Below are 14,248 nucleotides of genomic sequence, written 5' to 3' on the forward strand. Positions count from 1 at the left end.
TTTATATTGGTTAAGCCGAAAGTCGAAAAATAAACTACTTCTGTAATTTTGTTCATACTTCGTATACTACCTTCGTTATTAATTGATTATGTAATTTTTATATAGTCAAATATAAATGGAACCTAAAAACTTAATTAATATGAAGTACGAAGTAAAAATTATACTCCTATCTTTTGAATAAATGAACCAGTTTGACTTTTGCATTATTTACATGCCAATTTTGACCTTATTTTATAATACGGAGTATTATAGATAAGACAGTATATACATGTGTTAGTATGCAAAGTTTTGTTAGATTAAGTATATTTTCAATATACAATATTTTATTTTTTAATTTTGTTAATAGATAACTAAAGACATTAATAGTCAATTTTATGCAATGGCACGTGAGCCACTCAGATTCATTTATTCAAATATACATAGAAAGGAGTAAGGAAAAAAAAAATCCACAATCTTTTATTATGGTAACGTTGGGGTTTAGCAGTTATCAATGCACATTTTATGTCATTGATATATTTAATTATAATATTAAGTTAAAATTATAAAAAATTACTCCGTAATATTTTAAATGTACATAAGATGAATTTAACAAGACTCTATATGATTATATTTTTCCTAGCTTAACTTATGTATGATTATAAAAGACGATTAAAGGAGTGTGTATAAATAATGTATCGATGAAGTTTTTACTTTTGGGATCTTGTTTAATTTGATTCTTCTCAATGTTTATTTTCTTAATTTTTTTAATATATATATATATATATATATATATATATATATATATATATATATATATATATATATATATATAATATATATATATATATATATATATATATATATATATATATATATATATATATATATATATATATATATATATATATATATATATATATATATACACCATTTAATAAACAATGTCAGGTGATTGAGTGTTTCAACATACACTACCATAGGAATAAGATTGCAATATAATTGAGTGCACTCGATCATATGCAGCAAATTAAACACATTTACACGGTCTGAGTATTGTACAAGCAAATAAAGCTCATTTTAGTGGAGTACTGAACTTTAACTTTACTCCTAGTTTGTAATCTGTTTGATTAAGCATATGTTTTTAAAAAACATGCTATGAGTATATTGCTTGCATTATTCTCTCGAAAAAAAAATGTTAGTATTTATTTCGATCAAGATCTATTCGTATTATTTGTAAATTATTTCTCCTGTAATATCTTCATTTAAAGATATTTCTGATCTTTTTTGGGTTCATTTTTTAGCATACCTTAATTTAATGTAGAAAATGAAATTATCTTTTTATAATGTGTATCATAAAATCATTACATTATAGTACTTAAAGTTACAACTAATTCTGTAGGAAATAAAGATAGTAAACTACAAAAAATAAAAAATAAAATTTTTAAACTTAGAATTTTTGATTGACATAAAGTTATGTGCTTTTTATATTTGACACCTTGAGACATATCCTCACCAACATGGCTTTAGTTGCACAAGATCAAATGTTCAAAGACTTGACAGTTCATGAAATAATGGGATCATACATAGTACAGCAAATTATAAATACAACTGTGTTACTATGTTTAAAGATACTCTATTATTTTTTTAATCATCAAAAAAAAAAAAAAAAAAAGTGTTATCATGCAATTTGAAATGTATACACCATTAATTTTTTGGGATAAAAGTTATTTAACTTAAAAAGATCAACTTACTATTGCATTTTACAACTTTAAAAAATACTCAATTATTTTTTAAATTAGTTATCAATATTAAGTGTATACACCATTATTTTTGTGTTAGAAGCCATGTAACTTAAGAAGATCAACTTACTATTGCATTTTTACTATGTTTATAGAACTTAATATATATATTTTTTAAAAAATTATCACTCTAAAAAAATTAATTATTAGTGTGTAATGTATACACCATTATTTTTTGGGTAAAAGTTTTTTTTTTTTTTTTTTTTCCTTAAGATGATGAACTTACTATTGCATTTTACTATGCTCAAAATATTTCTTTAAATCATCATAAAAATAAAAAAAAAGTTATCGGTGTGAAATGTATACACCATTATTATATTCAAATACTCTCATTAATGTCTATAGTTATTAATATATACTATATACTACGTATATATAGACAATTTTGTAACCACTGCAAAATTGTAATTTATACTTACAATGAATTGATGAGCATGATATGCAATAATATTCATTAGATCTCAATGACATAGAACAAGCTAAGGTATATATAGTCCGATATGTTATTAGGTCTATAAGAATTTTCCTTTTTAGGTAATAACATGGATGATATGCTGCTACCATGAATGAATCACATAATTTTTTTTTTTTTTTCTCCATAATTTCTCCTACACTTCAGGTGCTTGGTGGAATAAAATTGTCAAGCCGACATGGTATTGTAGTGTAACAACAAAAAACTTCTAAACGTGTAAATCCTATACACCTCAAGCCTTTATACATTAATTACAACAAAATCATAGACAAGACGAAATCAAAATCAATGCAATTACAATACCCAAGTTGCAACTAACAAATTAACCTTAATATCTTAGAAATTAAATTGAAGATGAGTAATTTCTAATTTTAGACATATCTTAGTTAGAGATAGAGGGAGGGGATTCAAATCCCTCCCCTTAAAAACTGAAATGTATGAGTTGTAAGGCGTTTTAACCACTTGGTGGGTGACACATCAGAAAGTAAATTCAAGTGGGTCCCTCAATCTTATGACCCTAACTTAGTTCAGTAATAGGCAATAACAACTAGGATAAGAACATTAGAAGGTACATAGGTTTAATTACCAAAAATGGTTTATATGAGTAATAATTAGATCAGTAATTCTAAAATATATAATATTTGATTAATATATAAAAATTAAAAAATATAAAATTGATAAATAAAGAGGACGAGGAAATGAGTGTGCATGCCAGGGGAAGATGTTTAGTGGGAAGTGGGATTACGTAAAAAGGCTGAATTTCAGATAGAAACAACTTGAAAAATAAAGGCATAATATTAAAAATTAAATTTAAACAATTATTTTAATTTAAACAATTAGTTTGCTACCCTCTCTAATAATATTAATAATTGCATGCAAAAGTTGAGGCTTTTTGTATGATTTGTATTTCTATTTTTCTTTATTCACTTTTTTCTCCACTATATAAAGAGCTTCTGCCACCTCTTACCATTTCGTCCAAGCAAGAGCAAAGCAATTGCAATTAGAGAGAGAAACAAAGAAAGAATATCTCTTTTCTTTTAAGTTCACTCATACAAAAAAAAAGAGAGAAAGAAACCAAAAAGAAATACACAAAAAAAGAAATGGATTTTGCTCACTTCTTTCAACACCTTCCATGGATCACCATCTTTGGTCTCCTAGGTATAATATATTCTTATACTATATAGTATATTCATCATTCCATATTTGGTCTCCTAGGTATCATATTTAGTTCGTCAATATTATTCATCACATCTTGTTTTATATCAATAGCATAAAATTACCCTTTTGAGTCACCTAGGTATATTAATTTCATTCGTCGATATTTTTATATAATAGTTTATCCATTACACTATACACCAAGTTAGAATCTATAATCATAGTATTCATCAAATGCATTATTTGTTCATTTTTATGAGTTTTATTAGTGGGATTGATGTTACGTAACTTTATATTTAATTATGAATTGGTTCATGAGTGCATGAAAAAGTCTTACATGCACTATTACTAATAACAATAATTTAATTGCACTTTTTCATCAATCATTTGCTTACATATAACAACAGAGATTACACCTGTGGATTTTATTTTTTTTATTATGAAGGTTTTTTTTTATGCTCCCTATTTTCCTTCACTTATTGATTACTTTTTTTGCACTTTTGCCCTTGTTATAGGTAACACAATTTCTTTCATGGTCTTCCTTTCTCCAATGTAAGTTGATCTTCTTAAATAAGTTACATAATTTTTAACCTAAATAAGACGAGTTATATTAATAAATATATTTGTTTGGTATTAATTTTTCTAATAATTAATTATTTTATTGCAGTCCAACATTTTACCGTATTTACAAGAAGAAATCAACTGAGGAATTTCAAAGCATTCCTTATGTGATAGCATTCTTCAGCTGCATACTTTGGCTATTGTATGCCTTTGTTAAGACTGATGTGATCTTCTTGGTCACGATTAACTCCTTCGGTCTCTTCATTGAAACCATCTATATTGCTATCTTCCTCGTCTATGCCAACAAAAAGACTAGGGTATGTGTCTAAACTTGTCGTTTAAAGAAAATACTTATGCAATACCTATAATTATTCTCGCTAATTGTCATAAGTTGTGTACTAATTTATACATGAACTATTATTTTGCAGATCTCAACTTTCAAGCAAATCCTTCTATTCAATGTTTTCGGATTTGGTGTTATTGTCTTCTTTACAATGGTGATTGCAAAGACAACCCGTGTTCGACTGCTCATCCTTGGATGGATTTGCCTCATTTTCTCATTGTGTGTCTTCGTTGCGCCCCTAGGTGTCATGGTAAGTACTAGGAGTAAATCACATGTAAAGTGTATACACAATTTAACTTTTCCAATTGATTTTTGTCACAAAAGTATTAACTTTGTGATAATTTCTTTAACAGAGGAAAGTTATCCGCACCAAAAGTGTTGAGTACATGCCATTCTTCCTCTCATTCTTCCTTACCATAAGTGCCGTTGTATGGTTCTTCTACGGTCTCCTCAAGCATGACTACTACATCGCGGTAAGAATTACTTATCATGATTTTGCACAAATTTACTCCTACCTTAATTACACAAAACTAATTGGAGACCTAATACTAACTTGTTCCTTTTCCATTGTATTATATTTACAAAAACAGATTCCAAATGTGCTTGGATTCACCTTCGGAATTGTGCAAATGATCCTCTATGCCATATACCGTAACCCCAAGACAATCGCAAAAGACATTGAAGTCGGAAAGACCAAGGATACCTCAACCGATCAAATCATTATAGAAGAGCCAGTGAAACCTCAGGCAGCTAAGGCTACAACTACTCCAACCAATGATGGACTTTACGCGATCCAAATCCCAAACCTTAACATGCTCAACCTCCACAACAACAACAACGGCGATGAGCCTATGAAGATCAGTGGCCTCAATAACCATACTCCACCACCAATCAGCGTCGCCGTCTAAGCATTAATTTCATGGCATTACATGATCAATTAGCCTTTGCATGGGCCGGGTTCGGTGTACGTGACGTCCATGTAAAAGATCAACAAGCTAAGTGTAGCTGTCATGAGGGGCTATATGTGCATCTAGTATAACCCCAATTATTCCTAAATTCCATCTCTATTCCCTCAACTTTCTTTTTAAATTATTTTTAACCCCCTCATTTTTCCTTTTTTTTTTTTTCTATTTTGAACCATAATTTAATCTTTGTAATTTTTGTTGCTACAATATAATTAAATGTCAATAAAATCTTTGTATTTTCACGCTTATCATTGGGGTACTTGATCATCATATCTATTGCAAATATGTAACTGTATTTCCAAATTGAAATATAAGTTTTTTTTTTCCTCGAGTTTTCCATGTGTTCATATCAATGTATGTAAAAACTTGCTTAAAATGTTTGCATGGTGCAAAATGAAATTGACCTAAGTGAATGATTAAGCACTCATTTATCTAATCTTAGTAATGGGCAAGTTGATATGAGTCGCCATTTCACTTTTAAGAGGATAAGTTGTGATAAGCTAAGCTAGCTAATTTCTTTAATTTTTTTTTTTTAAATGAAAAGAAAAAAAGTAAAGCAACATAGATCTTTATGTAGTAGCAATGCTCATCATAGACCATGATGAAAAGTATAATATATAAAGGTGATGTTAATTGCTTATTAGTTGGATTTCTTACATACGTGTAGTGCTTATATGTCTATCTTAATAATAATCATAATAATAATGTCATAATTTAAAAAAATTTTGTAATTAACTTATAGAGGATTAGCTCAAAATTATTGGACTAGTGCGTTATAATAGTGCTTTGACCCCTCTTTGACACCTTTAACTCTTTTTATAGAAGGGCAATAATACAATAGCTTCACCTATTGTGTGGGAGTTATATAGTAATGTTACTACATGAGAGAACTCACGGGTTCAACAGATTAGAGAAAGATATGTATCAATATATGTAGCTTACCTTATATTGGCTTTTAAAGGTGAAAACGAGTCGTTTAATTTGGACTATGTTTGGATGAATATAGTAATCATATTATGTGTGCATCATGCATGTTTGAGTGCGTGGTGAGTTATTTTGTTGATTCATATCAATTTAGTAGTAAAAAACCATATATGATATTATTGATTATAATAATTAAGCTTATTTGTGAAAAAATATAGTAACTCATTAGTTTTAACACTGATAGAGTCAATTTTAATTTTGGTTAATCGATATTCTAATTTCAGCCTTTCAAGCATAATTCAAGTTTGGATCAAATAAATCAGTTTTGCATTGGATAGTCTAGATGTATGACCGACCATAACTATTTTAATTACAAGGTCTACTATTACAAAGTGTCACTTCTGTCACAAGTATACGAAGTATTATAACTTTAATCATAACAATCTAACTCATCTACATTTGATGTTCAATGAAAAAGTTGTCAAACAAAACCTTTCAAAAGTTATTGGATGTATGATGTATCTACAAATTATTTTTCTCAAGTTAAAACCATCTTTTACCGGCCTTTTTACCCTTTTTAACAATTATTCGAATAAAATAAATGTTTTCTACCCTTTGAATTATTCGTCCTCCTTGGCTCCTTGTTCACCTAGAAAATGTAATTTTCTACAATAAAATAATAAAAGGTGAATCAACTGAAATGCAATTACTACCAATATTACCTGAAATCAACAATTTCTTGCCATAAAAAAATAATAATTAAAAAAAGAACCTTAAATCTTAATAATAATAATAATAATAATAATAATAATAATAATAATAATAATAATAATAATAATAATAATAATAATAATAATAATAATAATAATAATAATAATAATAAATTTTTTAAAAAAAAAATCCCTAGAATACTAGTTCAATATTTATAAAGTTACATTTGTGCACTAGTATATAATTTATAATTTCCATTTCTCGACCAATGATGTGATAGGACTTCATTGAGATTGGAGAGATTGCAAGACAAAATTAGGTCCAAACACGACTTTTAAATTTACCCATGCATATTGACTTTTCATGCTTGTTGATATAGAACATTGACAATTTATGTCTTCAATTTTCAAAAAGTTAAAAAAAGAGAAATTAAGTTGGTAATAAAAGATTATACATTAATTTAACGAGATTCCAAATAACTATAATTTTATCTTATATGTATGTATATAAATTATGTATGTATCTAAATTACCAGTGTTGGTCGAAATGGAGTTTATAAATAGTTAAAAAAAAATAGTAAAAATGGGTATTTGATAAATAAGGGAGGGATAAAATAAAATCGGAATGAATCCCGACAATTCAATGTTGATCCCAAGTTTGTGGCACATTATAGTTTATGGTATAAAATAATGACTTAGCTTGGATCAAGTATTTGGTACAAGACCATGAATAGCAATATAGGATATATAGCAACAAAATAAATGGAGTACTTCAGACCATATTACATTAAATGGGAGCTAGCTAGCAAAACTTTCTAGTCACTAAACACTATGGATAGAAACTCTTATAAAAATAAAGATTCCGACTACCTGAATTTAAGCCAAACATCCTTTGTCCTTTGCTTACCAAAGTTCTTCATATTAATCTCAAAGGAGTAGATTCCTTTTGCTATTCTAGCTAGGGAATCTCTTTCTAAGGAGTGGGAGGGATAATGCATGGAATAGTGTAACTATTACCTTTTTACCAATGTATTGGACCTAGATAACTCAAGAACCATCTGGAAATTCATGAGACTCATTTTAATTTTATACTGTGTTGAATCATGCTGATGTTATTCTGATTTCCAAGAGGAAAAAATCCTTCCCTTAAATACATGAGTATATGCGTAAAGTGAGGCAAGTAATATGGCAACTAGAATAATCATATGCTAATAATCTGCCTAATATCAAGCCTATAATCTGCTTAATACCAAGCCTATAAAGTATATACAAAGAATATTCTTCTAGGACAATTCTAGAGAATAATCTTGCATAATAATATCCGATAATAACTAATATAACGAACTGAATCCATATCAATAACTTATATTTCCCGGGGTTGGATAATCTATCAAATCTTGGTTTGCCGTGACCTGCTCCTTCCAACTTCTGTTGCTAACCCAATTTTGGTGATTGATATATATTTTTTTTTAATGAAAGGCAAATCTAACAAATGGCATGCAATTTTTTGTTCCTTACATCCTCCACCCTAGTTGATTTGTAACGCTTTGTAATGAGATATTGTATAATATATTTTGGTGAGGATATCTTTTGGAAAATATTATCTATTGTATTTTAGTTAACTTCCAAGGATTCTAACATATCTTTTGATTCTATTGTTAGGAGGTGGAACTATTATATATTTGACATTACGATCAATGAGAAATTCAAGCCATTCAATTCTATTTTCTATCTAATTTATCATGGTATCAAGAGTAGGTTAAATATTTTTTTTTTCCTCAATAAACATTTCCGATGTTTTCGACGGATTTTTTCCGTTGGAATCTAGTTGTTTTCTTGTAGTGAATGTACTTTGGATATCATCACTGAAGCAGGTTTATTGGGTGCAAAGCCAAGTGGGTTTCCGATGGAACAAAATCACAAGCTCGGCCTAGCAAGTGGTGCGCCACTTTCGAATCCATAGCTGTATAGAAGGCTGGTTGGTCGTTCGATATACCTTGGTGTAACACGACCTGGCTTAGCCTATTTAGTTCACATACTATCTCAGTTTATGCAAGAACCCCGTAGTGAACATTGGGAAGCGGCATTGAGAGTAGTGCACTATTTAAAGGGCACTCCGGGATAGGGTATTCTTTTGAGCTCTAGTTGTGACTTAAATCTGCAAGGTTGGTGTGACTCAGATTGGGCCGTCTGTTCTCTTACACGGAGGTCTTTGTCTGGGTGGCTAGTGTTTCTTGGCAAGTCACCTATTTCATGGAAAACTAAAAAGCAGCACACATTGTCAACATCATCGGCAGAAGCCGAATACAGGTCCATGGCGGCTATTACTTATGAACTTAAATGGTTAAAAGCTCTACTGTTGAGTCTAGGTGTTCAGCATCCGAAGGCAGTTAAATTATTTTGTGATAGTGAGTCAACTCTGCACATAGCTAAGAACCCGGTTTTTCATGAACGAATGAAACACATTGTAGTTGATTCTCACTTTATTCGAGATGCAATACTGAAGGCTTGATCTCTCCCTCTCATGTTCCAACCAACTCACAGCTCGCGGATATCCTCACCAAGGCTCTCGGCAAATCTCAGTTTGATTATCTTCTTTCCAAGTTAGGCGTTTCTAATCCGCACGTTCCAACTTGAGGGGAGGTAATGAGATATCGTATAATATATTTTGGTGAGGATATCTTTTGACAAATATTATCTATTGTATTTTTAGTTAACTTCCTAGGATTCTAGCATATCTTTTAATTTTATTGTTAGGAGGTGTAACTATTATATATTTGACATTACGATCAATGAGAAATTCAAGTCATTCAATTCTATTTTCTATCTAATTAATCACTTTGGCTTTTATACTATATAATTAACAATACTAGCTAGCTCCCTTCCATCTCAAAAGTAGTTCAACTCACTTTTTAATTAAAGTTTTGCGGTGTTTCAATAAATTCAACTCCCTTTTACTTTATTTCACTAAAATGTGCTTGTGTTGATGCATAAGATATGTCTTGCAAAAAAAATAATCATTTATAGTTAGTGAGGGCAATTGGCTACCAAGAGGTTACTTTGAATTTTTTTTTTTTAATTTTATTTTTATAGTTTAGGAGCAATCTATATAACTAACATTTGAATTATTACTAACTGGAGTAGTACAATGTGCTTGTGCTAATTCCCGAGAAATAACTATATTAAAGGAAAAAAAATATAAGAGGAGTGGAGGATAATAAGTTTTTTTTATTTATTTTTTTTTATTTATTTTAAATGTTAATATTTGGAGTGGTTATAATTTCTCAGCTCCAAAAAAAAAAAAAAAAAAAAAAAAAAAAAAAAAAAAAAAAGAATGCATAGAATTTTAGAATAAAAAATTAAAGACATCATGTGTTTGAAAGCTAGAAAACTAATTGACTCCAACATTATTATTACTTCCTCCATTTTTTTAATATCGCATTACTTGCCTTTTAGGGAAGTTTCACAAATATTGCATCACTTCCATTTTAGGACAAAAAATATCTATGTTCACACTACATATACCCAACATACCCTTACTTTTTCACACTTACTTTTTATTTTATCTTCATATTACATGGACAATTTTGTATTTTTACGTTTCTCTCTCTTACTTTTTTCCACTACCAAATTTTGCCTCCAAAACCCCTATAATGCAATAAAAAAAGAACAGAGGAAGTATATAGATATATGGATCGATTTTGGAAAACCACTTTTATTATCTTACCCCGACAATATTTAATTATTATTCTTTTCTACCTTTTTTTTTTTCTACTTGCCCACCTTTAAATGTTTCTCACTTTATTCACATTTTTTTTTACAGCCACTCACTTTATTTAATAAATCTTTTCAAGAAATAAGAGTCCACAATAAATGAGCCGAAGGTAAAAGAACAGAATATATATAAAAATTAAATAATGTCATTATTTAAAAAGGATTTTAGATTAATCTCAATGTACAAATCTAAAAAATACTTTTCTTTTTTATTTTTTATGGATTTTATACTAAAAGGATTTTGTACGCAGATCCCATTGCTGCAAGTCTAAAGTGATTGTATATGCGATAGCTAGCAGAAAATCTTATTGTCTCTGGATGACCTAGGTCTTTGTTGTTGTCTTGGTACCTAACCACATGTACTTACTCAATTGCGATATTGTTTGTGTACTTACTTTAGGTTTAGACATATACAATCCAATTTACATGCTAAAATTGCGTAAAGTAGTATTCTTGCACTCGGGACTTGTGGAGGTGGGTTGAGAAATACTGCCTCCGTTTTTTTTAGTTGACACGTTTTGACTTTACCGCTATTCACTCACTTCCCTTTGACCATGTTTTGTGATTTATACGTAATGAAAAGTATAGTCATGCGAGATTTTGTTAGTTTCATCACAGTATATATTTTCAAAATATCAACTTTTTATAATTTTTGCTTATTGGTAATTAAAAATATTCATGATTGAATTTGTACATTGGCAAGCGTGATTAAAGAAACGTGTCAACTAAAAAGAAACAGAGGAAGTAGTAGTGTTGCACTAGGTCTAAGCCTCTAAGAGTTCTCTCACTTGAGCATCATTAGATATTTTCCCGTGTTTAATTAATCAAACAATAAATTCTTCACGAGGTGAGGAACTCTCAATCTCCTCACCATTTTAGTATCTCATCAACCTGGACAGTGTAAAGACCACATATCCAGATAATTTTTAATTATTTGGCTAGCTGACATTCAAAATGACGCATTTTTGGGTGACTTGTAAAATGCAATTATATAAACGTGTATGAAACATATCAATTTTAAGAGAAAAATCTACATTAAAAAAAGAAAATTATTAAAACAAATAAACAAACAAAAAACTATGCATGTATACATATTGCGAGGCAAAAGTAATGTAAAAATAATGCCAATGATAAGCATGTATGGAATTGCTTTTTTGATTTTCCAATCTCTTATTTGTGTGAAGGATGTTAAATAAATCATATGAGTGGAGCTCATTGGTGATGAAATCCCTATACGAAGAGTAAATCCACTTTGAACGTTGAATTTTTGTAGCATTTCTGATTTGCTAACTCTGATTTGCTAACCCTTCAATATCAAATCAATTCAATTTTATTTAATTTTTTTTTCTTCAAAACAATAAAATTTTAATTAATTTTAGAGGTAGGTTAAGTACCATATTTGTTTGATCTCAATTATCTCCTTTATATCCTGATTCCATCTTTTTGGACCTTGTCATTACTTTTATGTTACATGATAGTGCAATCATATTAAAATCTATGACATAAACCAATTTTGCTTAGCTAATCTCATACGAAGTAATTTCAATTTTTTTCTTAAAAAAAAATCGTCTTTATTATGCTTTTTGTCACTATAGTACTACATTACTATATTTATGCATTTGGTCCTATAATAAAAGTTCAACTAGCGACAGTCAACCCCATTATTTTTACATCATTTAAATGTCATTTTGTCTAAAATGAGATCAATACTTTTAGGCTTTTGGCAATCTTTTCATGGTGTAGAGATAATTCAGATAAATATTAATGGTCCACTAAATTTATTTCATAATATAGTACGATTAGGCAAAGTTATGGCCACTACACCAAAGTTGTGGATGTCCTATATGCGATATGCTGAGGATAAACTTTGAGCTTTGTCATAAAGTTTAGATATATAGATAGATAGATCTTGTATGAGATGATTGTACGCGTACCATTGACGTGACATGTTGACGAATATCGGGTTGTATAGGCCAATGTTTTTCATTGATCTTATGGAATAGAGTGACTTTTTCCCCCTACTTTTTTCAATGACTTCTTGATGAAACGATAAATATGAGATGATTTGATTATATAAAGATGTGTAATTCAATGTATTGCTATTGTTGTACCAATTATAATTTAAGGATAAGTGAAGGTTTTAGTTCTTGTAAAAGTTATAATAAAGTATATAAAAGCTTAGTTCATAATAACTAGTTATCCACTCTTGGTTAGTTTATGACATTTGGCCTAACATGATACTTGATAGAATACAAAACCAATCATGATTTATGAGGCTTCAACCAAAAGCTTAATTAACAGTTGGTTAAGTTGATCCTCTAATATGATGTTAGAGCAAATGTAAAAATGCATGAACGTCACGATTTCGAATCTTATCCATTCCTTCCTTTCAAAGTGGAATAGTTAGTGATGGATGTGAAAAGACTCATGATGCATCTATGCTTTAAGCTCAAAAGGCTCACATGAAAGGGGGGCAAATAGATTATAAAACCAATCTTGGGACTTCAACCATAAGATTACGATTTTGGTTGAATTAGTCTCCGAACATACTTGTTATGCTATTACTTCTTGAAAATTGTTATCTAACACATTTGTGAAGATTTGATCGAGAAGTTTTAGGACACGTGATGTATGTATTAACCAACTAAAATTTTCACTTCAACATAAATATGTTACAATAAAATATTTTCCTATTTGATCATGGCCCAATAATGCTTGACCTTACCCAAAGAAAGATGAGAACCAGAAATAGACCTTACAAAATGGAGGCTTGGGCATTGGCTTTTGAAGAAGTAAGGAAGATAATTGCAGATGCTTGGTTGCAGACTTATAGAGGGTCCATAATGTTCATTGTACAGCAAAAGATCAGGAAAGTTGGAAAAGATCTGAAGAAATGGTGCCTTGCATACAAAAAGGAACATTAAATCCAATGGGATGATTTTCAGGAAAATTTCACTAAACTCCAATCAGGTCTTAAGTCTAATGAAGAAATAAAAGCTGAGAAAGGCTTGAGGACTCAACTGGTCACTGAGTTGGAGCTTAAATATATTTATTGGAGGCAAAGAACAAAAGTAAAGAGAGAAGCCTTGGGTGATAAGAATACTAACTTCTTTTTTAGAAGTGTGAAGGGAAGAAAATTAAAGAATGAGATCAGAATGATGAAGCTGGGAGAGGATAGCTGGACTACAAAGATGGTGGACATAAAGGTTGCCTTTGTGTCTCATTTCTCAGCTATTTATAACCCCTCAGAAACTGATTCACCAGAAATCAATGGATCAGATCACAATCATCATTAGAGGACTAGCTCAGCCTGCTTTCAACCTTGAAATAAAGAAGAGCATAGCACTTTAATGAACAAGCCCTTCTCAAATCGAGAGATTAAAGAGGCTGCTTTCAGCATGCACCCTTTGAAGGCACCTAGGCCTAATGGTTGTCCTCCTACTGTCATCCAAAAAACTTGGAACATCATGGGAGGAGATATTTGTGGTGCTGTTCAGAGCTTCTTCAACAGTGGATATCTTCTCAGGGATTGGAATAAGACTTTTCTATGTTTAACCCAAAGGAGG

General features: G+C 29.8%; 1 protein-coding gene across 1 annotated transcript; it reads left to right on the forward strand.

Annotated features, from left to right (window-relative positions):
* Positions 1-3,210: 3,210 nt before the first annotated feature.
* LOC110739667 (bidirectional sugar transporter SWEET12-like) lies at positions 3,211-5,522 on the forward strand. Its single transcript, XM_021920123.1, has 6 exons — positions 3,211-3,408; positions 3,921-3,957; positions 4,073-4,283; positions 4,395-4,559; positions 4,663-4,782; positions 4,900-5,522. Exons 1-6 carry the CDS (start codon positions 3,351-3,353, stop codon positions 5,215-5,217), a joined length of 909 nt encoding a protein of 302 aa, XP_021775815.1. The 5' UTR covers positions 3,211-3,350; the 3' UTR covers positions 5,218-5,522.
* Positions 5,523-14,248: the final 8,726 nt, after the last annotated feature.

This window comes from Chenopodium quinoa, unplaced genomic scaffold (genome assembly GCF_001683475.1).
Source record: "Chenopodium quinoa cultivar QQ74 unplaced genomic scaffold, ASM168347v1, whole genome shotgun sequence".
In the NCBI taxonomy this organism is placed as follows: Eukaryota; Viridiplantae; Streptophyta; class Magnoliopsida; order Caryophyllales; family Amaranthaceae; genus Chenopodium; species Chenopodium quinoa.